Here is a 12,341-nt window from a genome sequence, read left to right on the forward strand (position 1 = left end):
ACGATCTCGACACTGAATGGGCCTTTTTCGGTGCCGATTGTTGGTCACCGAGAATTTGGGTGGAGCCATGGCCGGTTGGCAGTGGCGTCCCCTGGGCCTTCTTTCCTTTTTTAAGTTCTGATCTCGACGTCTTACTCACAGTTTTTGTAGAGTCTAGCTCGTCGGAGTCTGAATCCTGGATGGAAAAGGATTCCTCCTGTTCCTCTTCTGTCTCGAACTGTCGACGCTCCTTTGGCGTGGACGCCATCTGCAGTCTTCTCGCTCGACGGTCGCGCAGAGTTTTTCGGGACCGGAACGCCCGACAGGCCTCACAGGATTCTTCGCTGTGCTCGGGTGACAGGCACAGGTTACAGACCGAGTGTAGGTCCGTATAAGGATATTTGTTGTGGCATTCGGGGCAGAATCAAAACGGGGTCCGTTCCATCGGCGTTGTTCTCCACGCGGTCGGGCCGACTAGGCCCCGACGGGGTGCCGAAATCTACCCCGAAGGGCACCGAAGCGCTTCGATGTTCAACGCGTCGTCGTATGTGTCTATCTCGAACCGGATCGCAACGATACCGTCGAAAATCTTCCGGTTTCAGCTATCTTTCCGTTCCGAAACTCGGAGCGACAGGAACACGTCCGAACCCGATGGCGGAAAGAAAACAATCGAAGATGGAGTCGACGCCCATGCGCAATGAGCACAGAAGGAGGAGTCACTCGGTCCCGTGACTCGAAAACACTTCTTCGAAGAAAAACAACTTGTAACACTCCGACCCAACACCAGATGGCGAGCTCATGCATACCATGTGTATCTACAGCGACAGATGCCATCGAACATATATTTTTCTATATAAAAACCTACTGGCCTGGAATTGTTTTTGAGTGTGTGTTCCTCATTTATTGCCTGTGTGTGTACAACAAATGCTTAACACTACCCTCTGATAAGCCTACTGCTCGACCACACTACCACAAAATAGAGCATTAGAATTCTCTTTTTGCCACTATCTTACCTCTAAGGGGAACCCTTGGACTCTGTGCATGCTATTTCCTACTTTGAAATAGTATATACAGAGCCAACTTCCTACACAGAACAACTAAGTTAACATCTGACAGTTTGACTTGCAAAGGGTTTGGGTTGAAAACTACACACCAAGCCAATAATCTGTCTCTGCACCAGGAATAAATGGATTCTGTAGGATGACATCTGGCAGCAAGGATGACACTTACAACCTTAGGAACTAGATTGAACGCAGTCAACTACTGCTGCTGAGTCTCCATAAATGGAAATGTAGATATGTTTGGGTGCAGAACCCTGTCCTGTTGCTGCAACAGAAGATCCTCCAGAACCCGAAGCCTGATCAAAGAAGAAATGCACCTGTCCTGAAGTTCCAGGGACCATAGTTTAATGGCTCAATACAGAGCCACAAGGATGACTTGGGCCCGGTTCTGACCTTCAGAACTTGGGACAGGAGAAGCAGAGACAGTCAGGCTTATAGGAGTCCTGTGCTCTACTCTAATCTCAATGAGTCTCATTGAGAAAGCTTTCTTGGGAACTCCAAGACACAAATGTTTTGAGACAGCACATTCTCAACTCTGGGTAAAAATATCCATCCAGTGTTTTCTTCACTGTTTGGCAGCTTGTGCCACCTCAGGGTACAATCGCCATTCGTGATCTGCCAGGAGCTGCCTGCCGAGCTTGTTGGCATTGATGTTCAAAGGTACCTCTAGGTGGTTCAAGATCAGGAAGCTGCCCTGAACGTTCTGGCAGCACCTCATGGCACAGTTCTTTAAAATTACCCTGCAGTAGCGTGTGGCAATGGTTTTGTCCCAGCCTCTCCCTGATGCACAGAATGAAGGATTTCAGTGCCAGGTGAATGACTCGCAACTCCAACAGACTGATATAGAGCTGGGCATCAGCCGTAGACAAGTCCTTTGATCCCCATTTCACCCAGGTGACCCCCACAACCCAGCACTGAGGCCTTCATCACCACAGTCAGCTTTGTGTAGAGTGGCAAGAGGGGCCTTCCGCTGGCCCAACTGAAGTCAGTCACTACTACAGATCTTGTCCGAAACCTGAACAGAATCCAACAGGCTCCATGGCTGCTGGGCCCACTGGGACGTCAGATTCCACTGCAGCGCCCACGTATGTTACTTGGTCTGATTGACCCGCAGGATGAAGGAGGAAAACAGGCCAAGTCGCCCCGAACCAAGGCTGAAACTTTGGTACCATAGCTCGAATGTCATGGACTCATAATGGAGGGAAGGCTCTGAATGTACAGTATTCAAGACAGCTCCTATGAAACCAGGTCTCATAGACCAGTGATAAACACGTTGATAAATAACCTCAAAGATGTGAAAAGGTTTGCCAAATTCTGGAAGTGGTTACTGACTGGAGAGCCCAGCTTCAGCATCCCGTTGTGAAATACTCCCCAACCTCCAAAGATGGGTTGCAGCCACTGCCATCACACTCATGAACACCAAGGGGCACCGGTGAGGACAAAGGGGAGTACAGCATATGGAAAATGCTCATGGGACACCTTGAACCACAAGTAATTTATGTTGAACAGCTGGAAAGGTAGATAAAGATGCACATCTTGTAGGTTCAAAGCAACATCCAGTTGCCTGGATCCAGGGTAAACAAAATCTGGACTACCTTGAACATTTTCAATCTGCCCTTTTGCAGGAAGGCATTCATAGTGCAAAGATTCAAATTAGGATGGAGGTCTCCATCCCCTGCTTCAGCACAAGAAAATATTGGGGAATAACAGCCCATCCCTACTTCAGAACAGAGACTCTTGAAGGCTCATTTGGAATGTATAACCCACCGCTACTAAAAAGAGATGGAAAGTGATCTTCTGAGAGCCGCTCTGATATGTGAGGAAGCTCTGGTAGGTCAGAAACAAATGGAAGGTATAGCCCTGAAAGATTATCTGAAGGACTTTATTTGTTAGATGTAATGGATTGCTGTCCTGGGAGAAAGTGTTGGATTCTGCCTTCCATCGGATGGTTTGGCTCTGCCAACGGTAAACTAAAGCAACTTCAAGGCTAATGACGCAGGGAAAGGGGGGCAGGGAAGAAGAGTACCCCTTGGGGACCAGCATGTTTATTCAATCCCTGTCCCCAGCTCTAGAAGGACTGGGGCAACTACTGAGGGGGCAGAGGTGCCTACCACTACGTCAGCCCCTTCAGTAAATCCTCCTAAATGCTGAAACTGATATGACCGAAAGAATGAACGGAAGCTTAGTTTTCCATAGTATGTTCTAAGGCAGAGCTAGGTTTTCGACAAAGTGACAGGATTAATTAAACGGCATACCCCTACGGGATGGCTGCACATCATCTGAAAATCCCCTGGTGTGCATTCATGCATGGTGATTGAGCACCACACTGGTGCTGACTGCTCGCTCCCCCAAGCAATCAGTCATATCCAGGCCAGTAAAAATTACTTATTTAGCCATGTCCTGACTATCTGAAAGGTGTGAGCCAGGGAGGCCCTCATTTCTTCCGGAACTGCTGCAAGAGGTCATTAGGCATGTCCCAGAGGGTGTGGTTTCACAAATTCTTCAATCCTCTACTTTTTTCCAGTTTGTGAATGTTGTAGGGAAAGAAATGGGGTTCACTTTGCTGGAGAAAGTCAGAACCACCAAACTCTCTGAAATTGGACATTGCATCAAAAAAAAATCAAGGTCACCAGGTGTTGGTCTAGGACTTCTGGCCTCTTGCCTGTACACAGGCAGGCAAGATCAAGGTTTAGACCAAGTACCCATCACAGTGTCAGTGAGGGCTCCACTGAATGGAAGCATGGGCTCACAGGAAGCAGTCCTGGCTGCAAGGCTTCTGTAAGGACATCAGTCCTAACTTCAACAGAAGGCAGTTGTAATGTCAAAATCTCAGCTGCACATCAAATCACAGCAAAGGAACCACTTTCTTCTGTTGGGTGCCCAACAGGTAACAAACTACCCAGTATCAGAGGAACTATCAAACCCATTGGCCTCCTCTAGGTCCATATATCAACTATAAATCACAATGTGGGGGCAAATCACCTTGTTCATTACCTTAGTCATCGCTGGGATGTTAACTCTGGTCTGAATCAGAACCATAAAGATAGAACAGGCTCTGAGGACAGCTCTGTGGCAGTGGTTGTATGGTGTCAATCAACGTGAACAGGAACCAGGCTTGTTGGAGTGGATTCTCAGTGGAGCCTAAGAAAGAGTAGAAATGGATTTGGTTCTGGGGTCAGACAGCAGAGTGAGCACCAGATTCCCCACTGGTACGGGTGATGTCAGTATCTGTATTGAGGAAAAAGGGACCATCAAAGATCTTGGAGCAGAATGGAAGTCAGTATTGAAGTCAGTGCGGAACCTGAGGCAGATTCAAGGGGAACAGATGCCACCGATGACTGATTCACTGGTGATAACTCAATAGTACACCCCAGTGAATCCCTGGGGCCCTAAGCCGCTCAGAGGGAGGCAAAGAGTGCCAAAAATATATAGAAAGGCCTCCTTAAAGGACTCGACCTGCTGTAGTTTCACCAATGGCCATCAAGGGGCACTGGAATTAACTGCAGAACTGCCTCATCAAGCGGAGAATCGGGAGTGAGGCAGATTGCCACATTCACTTCTCTCAACAGAGAATGGTGGGATTTTCTCTTCGACCTGAATGACAATTTCGACCATGAAAAGGATTTGTCCCAAGATCGGCTGCAGATCCAAGCCCTCCAATTGGAACAGTTCTTATGCGAGGTCCAGGACTACTACTGATGTTTAGCGACATACAGCATCACTTTATGATGCCTGATCACTTTGGGGTGCATGAGAGGGCACACACTTCAAGTCTTGGAGTAATGTCTTTGTAAGGGTGTGTCATGCCACCAACACCTTGTTTCTACAGTCAAAGCATTTTTATTTTTTTTAAGAATGAGACCTTGTTTCCTAGCACACTGAATTTGAAAAGGCTTCGAAAACCGTCAAAAATGGGAGCAGAGCTCTCGATCGGCATATGAATTCACAGAAAGAAACTGATGGCAGTGCGAGTGTGGGAGCTTACATGTGGTTCTGCTTTGTTACTTAGGGGCAGAAAGAAGCCACTGCAGAGAAGTACTGGACCACTTAAGGGTGCACAGAAGCTACCTGAGAAATCTCCCAGACCAATATACCGTTAGAAGTATCCATCAGAAGCAACATGTTTATTTCAAGTCAGAGAGATTATAGCAGTACTTCACCACAAGGATGAATTAGTAATAACAAATTAACAAAATACTGCACAGTACTTTTCAAATTCCCTAATTTGTCTACATTTAAATTATCCAGCAAATAACAATGCTGTTCACAACTAAACATCAAATGTTCTCATATTATTACCTTGTTATCAAAGTTGAACCTGCTTAAGTCTCTTGATTCTGTTGCTCTTCGATCTCCGTGTGTGAGAGCCCCCTGAAGATTGAAGTGCAAAGTAAAACATCACAAATCAATGTCTGAAACAGATTACTTAAGACTTTTTACAACAACTGCCTTTGCAAAGTGAAGGACTAAATATGAAGACTGCAACATTTGAAATACACTGCTGAATTCTTCCCTGGTCTTTGTTTATGAATTACAGTTTGAAAACATTTGAAATCTGACAAGTTATGTAGAAGGTTAACATTGGGGAACACGATGAAGTTACTTACCTTGAACTAATGATACCCAAATAAAACTGGCCTGCTAATTAAGTTTGATTAAAAAGGATTGGATTTTTCAATACAATGTATAGGAAAGTGGATTATTTGGTGTGGACAAATGCCCCCCTCAAATGAAAAGGCAACCACCTGCTGGATGTCACAAATTGAATAAAATAGGCCTGTGCTCCATCCCTAATAACATGACACAAAGCAGCCAGGCCTAAATCAAAGGCTACGTTTAAAGTATTTAAGCAGAGCATACACAGCAGAAAGAGAAACAATAACGTTTCACAGCCAACTTTAAAATAAAGCAAGAACACCTATATGAGTTAAAAAAAGATCAAAACAACAAAAATCCAAAAAGGGGAACCATAGATATACATTTTTAGAGACCCAAGATAAAATAGCACAATTCAGTGCGAAGCACCAATTACAGTGTGTAGAAGTGGTAGACAGGAACTTAGGCAGGACTTAAGGCCGATAGCGATATGGAGCCCCGATTGGATACAACAAATGGGTCGGGTACTGTGTAAATTTAGAAGTCAGACTTTTTTTTTTTTTTTCTTAAATAAGAAAGTAACTTTGTCACTTTTTGAGACCAAAAATCCTCCTTGAGCGGGCCAACAGTGAAAATGTAGCCATTGCTGTGGAACTGAAGGCTGGATTCTTAGAGCAGGTTGGTCCACATAGAGCTACAGAACTTTGGAGATTTGTTGCTGAAAAGTTTCTACTTCCCAAGGCAGAAAGGAACGTGGTTGTTTTTTGTTCTGAGCTGCTTGGGGCCTTGACCAGGACAAGCAGAAACTCAATCCAATAAAGTGAAACAGCTGGTTCAATACGTTTTCCTGAAGGCCCCCAAAAGCCACCCCCCGACAGCACACAGACTCTCATGGTCTCTGGCAGAGGACCACAGCAAAGTCCAGTGCAGGTCCAGTTGCCACAGGTCAGCTGGGTACTTCCAGGAAAAGGCCTCATGAAGCTTCATCTTGTCCTTGGTAAAATGGAAAGCAATTCCAGTCTTTCATGGCCACTCTCAGGTCACAGACATGTTTAGAACTCTTCTGCTCTTCCACAGTCCTGCTGCAAACAACCCTACAGTGAGAGCCAGTTTGCTTATTCATAGGTGGGACCAGAGTAATGAGCAGTCCCCTTCTATATGGGGACTCAAAACCGGTTCTGGGGGTACCATTCCTTCCATTGGGTTTAGTGTCAACAAAACTAGGACAAAAGCTGGGGCCTTTCCACAGGTCACCTAACATTTGCTTGCGACAGGGGACACCCTGTTAAAGTAAATTAAGCTCCTGGGCTCACCCTAACTGGTCTTCCTGCGAGGGGAATAAAAACACATCCCCAAGCCATTGTGCCTGCTCTGGGAGATGTTTTCAAACCTCCTTCACACCTAAATTAGGCGATGTAGAAAAGGTGATGGATTAAGGGATCCATTTACAATAGGAGATTTAAACAAAGAAGGCTGAACAGGCAGCCGTAAGAAGACAGTGCAGACAAATAACATTTGACAGCTTCCAAAGCAGAGCCCTGCTGGGCCAACAAAAGCATAAACATGAGAAGTTTAGTGAGAGGGGACCAGACTTGTCTGTGCACCATGCCACACATTTCCTCCAACTACAGGCTTACACTGTTTTGGTGGACGGATGCCTGGCTGCCAAGACAAGACAAGACGGTTGTTCATGAGCTTCTTGAGAACTCTGGGCAGAAGTGGTATGTAAGGAAAGGCATACAAGAGGCCTGAGCTTCACTTGAGATGAAGAGTCACCGAGTGAGTGCTGCCTTGATAACTCCAACGCGCAATACCGCTGACATTGCGCGCTCTCGGTGGAGGTGAACAGACGTAAGCAAGGCTCTCCCAATGCTGAAAGAGACCTTGCACCACCTCCAGATGGAGATGCCATTTGTAATCGACCAAACAGTGTCAGCTGAGTTTGTCCGCTCTAATGTTCGGAGAGCCCGCCAGATGTTGAACCACAAGGGAAATGCCCTGTTGGTCCAGTCACGTCCAGAAGCGTAGTGCTTTTTGACAAGGGGACCAAAACCCCACCCCACTATGCTTGTTGCAGTACCACATGGTGGTGGTGTTGTCCATGTTTACCTGCAATGCCTTTCCTTCGAGAGAGGAAATTAATGCTTGCAATGCTAGTCTGATTGCTCCAACAGGTTGATGTGGATTCCGGGCTCTGCCTGAGACCAGATGCCTTATTCTCTGTCTCTACCAGGTGGCTGCCCATCCCAAGAGTGACGTATCTGTCAATGTCAGATCTGGTTGGGGAAGGGAAAGGGATCTGCCTCTGACCCAATCACAGTTTGTAAGCTACCACTTCGGATCTTGCACAGTTTTCTCCAAGATCTGGACCATGTCGGAGTGATTCCCCTGATGCTGCCCCCACTGGAAATTCAGTTCCCATTGCAGAGCCTGCATATGGCATCTGACATGTGTCACCAGCAGGATGCACGAGGCCATGAGACCCAGCAGCCTCAGTCATTCTCACCGACATCCAGGATGGAGGCTGAAACATTAGTATCGTAGCCTAAATATCCTGGACTCTCAGCTTGGGAGGATAAGCCTAAAGCTGCACTGCATCCAGAACAACTCAGATAAGAAGCATCTGAGAGGGAGTCAGTGCGATTTCGGCACTTTTATAGTGAACTATAGTGAATGCAGGAGGTCCGCTGTAGTCTGGAGGTGGGAGACAACATCTTGGAGTGAGCCTGTCTTCAACAGCCAGTGGTTGAGATAGAGGAGGACTGAAACCCCTGATCTGTGCAGATGAGAGACAAACACACCCAAGGGGCGCTGCTGAGGCCAAAGGGGAGCACGGTTAACTGGAAGTGCTCATGGCCCACTGTAAACTGCCAGTAACGTCTGTGGGAAGGCAGGACAGGAAAGTAGAATTAGGTGTCCTGCAAGTCCAAAGATACCATTCACCATGGTTACCCCCACTTTTTGCTGATCAGTATGCTTAAACTGTTTTCACTTTGTTTGCCCAGGACTTTGCACACTCCACAAATAGCATACTGGTGTCCTCATATAAGTCCCTAGCATACAGTATTTGGGTACCCAGGGCACTGGGGCACTAGGTGTTACCTACCGGCTGCAGCAAGTATTGTGCCACCCATGGGAGCCCACGCAAAACGTGTCTGCAGGCCTGCCATTTCTGCCTGCATGAAAAGGTGCAAGCACCCTTTCACCACAGGTCACGGCACCAGGTCACTAAGTCATCCCTATGGTAGGCCCTCCTAGCCCAGAGGGCAGGGCGCAGGTCCCTTCGCTGTGTGTGAGGGCACCCCGGCATGAGCAGTAATGCCACCACGAACTCCAGTTTCACTGCACTGGACTTCGTAAGTGCGGGGAAGCCATTTTACCAGTGTACTGGATCCGTGTTCAGCTATATAATGGTTACTCCGAACCTGGGCATGTTTGGTATCAAACATGTCAGAATCCTACCCCAATACTGTTGCCAGTATTTGTTATTTGATTCCATGCACTTTGGGGGCTCCTTAGAGGAGCCCCAGTATTGCTCCTACCAGTCTTCTGGGGTTTTCCAGGCAGCTCGCACTGCTGCCACCCCTCAGACCAGTTTCTGCCCTCCTGCTGCTTGACTAGCTTAGGCAGGGGAAGGCATAACAATTTCATATGGGAGAGGGCGGCAACACCCTCTCCCTTGGAAATAGGTGTTAAAAAGCTTTACGAGGGGTAGCCTCCCCAAGCCAACTGTATGCTTTAAAGGGCACTTTTAGTGCCCACCTTGCATAAACTAGTTTGCACCAGATCAGGGACACCCAGTCCCTGGGCTGACATCAAACTGGACAAAGGAACGGGAAGTCACCACTGCCCTGTCCATCACCACTCCAGGGGTGGTGCTCAAAGCTCCTCCAGGCGGCCACTTGTTTTTGCCATCTTGAAACCAAGCTGTGCAGAGTCCCCTGGGAGCATCTGAGTGGCCAGGTCAGGCAGGTGACGTCACAGCCCCCTCTTACTAGGTGACCAAACCCCCTTTCAGGGTTATTTAGGGACTCCCTGGAGGATGGGTCCCCAGATTCCACGTGCAAAATTCCACCATGACTCCTCTGCATCGTTTACTTCATCTTCTGGCCACTGGAACCGAAACTGGACTCTCCAGGAACCGACATTCTGCAACTTCAGCGACGACTACAACACTTTCTCTGGCTTCTTCCAACAACTGCATCACTTCCCCAGCTGTGCATCCTGTAAGGTCGGCCAGCCTTTAGCCTGCATTAAGAAGCCAGAAGGAATCTCACTTGCAGTGAAGGAGTCACTCCCCTGCATCTGCAGGCACCAACTGCAACAACGTGCGGCTGCGTGGATCTGCTCTCCTCTGGAACTGCTCCTATACAGCGTGGAGTAGTCCCCTTGTGCTGTCTGCCAGCTATCCAATTTGGGAGGCGGTAAGCCCCTGCCTCTCCTTGCAGGACAGAACCCCTGTGCACCACGACTCTTGCAGCTGCCAAGGTGTTTAAGCTCCTGCTCCTCGGGATCTTCAGGCTCCGTGTAGCCCCGGCCCCCAGCACTCCCTTCTGCCAAGCACAGTCCCCTCTCTGCTGCTCCAGCGACGTGGGACTCCTCTTCAGGTGTGCTATTAGTCCTCACTGTGACTTACTGTGCCTGTTGCCAGGGGTTGTCTGTGGGGGCTGCAACTGCTCTGTTGGCTGTCCCCACTGCTAAGGGTCACCCCAGACTCCCCTCCCTGGGTCGAGTACCCCGAGCCTTGATGGTCCTCTTCGGCATTGCAACTCTTCTTTTGGTCCTCTTGCATTTGCCAAGGCTTGTTGGTGGTTCTTCCTCACCACTGACCACATGGGACCAGACAAATGACGTGGGGCACCAGCTGCACTGCTCCAAGGACTCCTCTTCAGCTCCTGGGCTCCACAGCTGGTCTTCCATTGTCGACCCGGTTCTGCATCCACAGAAGGGTGGCTAGGCGCTCCTCCCCTCACTGGACTCTCCATCGTGGACTGGACTCTGTCCCCGTCTTTTGCACATCCTCTTCTACCAGAATCTACATTTGGTTTCTTCTTGTCTGGTCCTGTTCTCATACAATCTTTTTTCCAAGTTCTCCTGTTAGTCCTTGGGAAGACCAGGTACACACCTCTGCTCACCTGGTAGTCACTCTGGTACTCACCTTTTAGGGTTCCTAGTTCCTCCAGCTCCCCTCTAACAACTTCACATCCTTGGGTGTTGGGGACTGCATCTCACATTCCACTTTTAGTGTATGGTTTGGCCTTCCCCCAGAGCCCCTGCTATATTTACTAAATTTTGTCAATGCTTGTTGTTTCTATTTTATCTAATAATTGCTAATATGTATATGATTTGTGTGTTCTTACCTCCAGTTTGGGGGGGGGAGGGGTGTCACTGCCTATAAGTATTTTAGTGTTGTGTTACCATAATAAAGTACCTTTTTTTTAACACTGTTCAGGTGTGTAAGTGCTGTGTGACTATAGTGGTACTGCATAAGCTTTGCATTTCTCCTAGATTGGCTGCTCGTCCACAGCTACCTCTAGAGCGCCCTGGTTTCCTAGACACTGCCTACACTTCACTAATAGGGGATACCTGGACTTGGTATATGGTGATAACACCATCGGTGTCCATCACACACCAGGCAAGTTTCCTACACCCACCTCCTCCTTAACCACGGTAGGGAGAGAAAGCGTGCCAGTGTCAGGAGAGGTATCCAACCCACTGGCTTCACCCTATTCCTGAGCCCAGTCCATGTATGTGTCTTCAAGAAGGTATGCTAGAAGGTCCAGCGACCACCCCCTCCATACTCTCACTGTACCATACCCATAGGTATAAGGGCCAGGATCCAACCTGGGGAATGATGTCCCCGCCGAAGTCGGAATCGGCATAGAACGATGTTGTTCCACCTCCGAGTCGGAGTCTGGAATAAGTATGGGAGCAATCTTTATTATGGGCCCAACTGATTTTGTAGATGAGCTTGGACTTCCTTTTTGAGCAGCTGCTGCTGGTCTGTTGACTGTCTATTGGTGCGTGGTGGAATGTTTGGAGGTGTTGAGGTGAGCTCCAGGCAATAACCAACACCTACTAGTTGGTGGTGATATTCCACCATGTGAGAAAGAACTGTTGGAGTCTTCCACCAAAAGGTGTTGAGATAGGGGGAATGGATGGCAAGTCAAGGTTTTGTGGTAGCGGTGGATGGTTTTGAGATCCCTGCTTCTGGAGTTGTTACCTCTGTATGAGCTCCCTACAGTATCCCCTAGGTGATGTAGTTTGGAACTGGGGACACTGATAGGTGGAAGTGTCAGAAGATGTGGGTTTGGCTGTTACACGATATGGGGAGTGATGAAAATTACCTTGTTGTGCAGTTGTTGGTAATGCCCCCATAGCTTTGGCCGTCGCATTGTTTTTATTTTTTTCAACTACAGTGCCTACTTGAGGGTCAAAGATGTGTTCCCCATCAAAAGGAATATTTTTTGCACTTCAGGCTTGAAGCCTGAAAGTTTAAGCCAGGCATGCCGGCGAGTAAGGACACTGGTGTTAATGCTTCATGCAGCTGCGTCAGCTGCACCTAAACCACAGCGAATAGAAGGGTTAGCAATTAATTTACCCTCAGAGGCAATCTCAAAAGCTCAGTTTTTAAACTTCCTTGGATGATGCGGGAGGAGCCACTCCATTTCATCCCAGTGTGCCCTATCATAACATGAGAAGACC

The 12,341-nt window shown here is 48.0% G+C and overlaps 1 protein-coding gene across 4 annotated transcripts in view; it reads right to left on the reverse strand.

Moving 5' to 3' along the window:
• SBNO1 (strawberry notch homolog 1) overlaps positions 1–12,341 on the reverse strand; it is a 1,077,952-nt gene that overhangs the window by 311,219 nt on the left and 754,392 nt on the right. For all 4 annotated transcript variants that reach the window (XM_069214997.1, XM_069214996.1, XM_069214993.1 and 1 more), the window contains one exon: positions 5,340–5,411. In XM_069214997.1, the coding sequence (XP_069071098.1) occupies positions 5,340–5,411 (72 nt within the window). The remainder of the gene's footprint in view (positions 1–5,339; positions 5,412–12,341) is intronic.

This window comes from Pleurodeles waltl, chromosome 11 (assembly GCF_031143425.1).
Source record: "Pleurodeles waltl isolate 20211129_DDA chromosome 11, aPleWal1.hap1.20221129, whole genome shotgun sequence".
NCBI lineage: Eukaryota > Metazoa > Chordata > Amphibia > Caudata > Salamandridae > Pleurodeles > Pleurodeles waltl.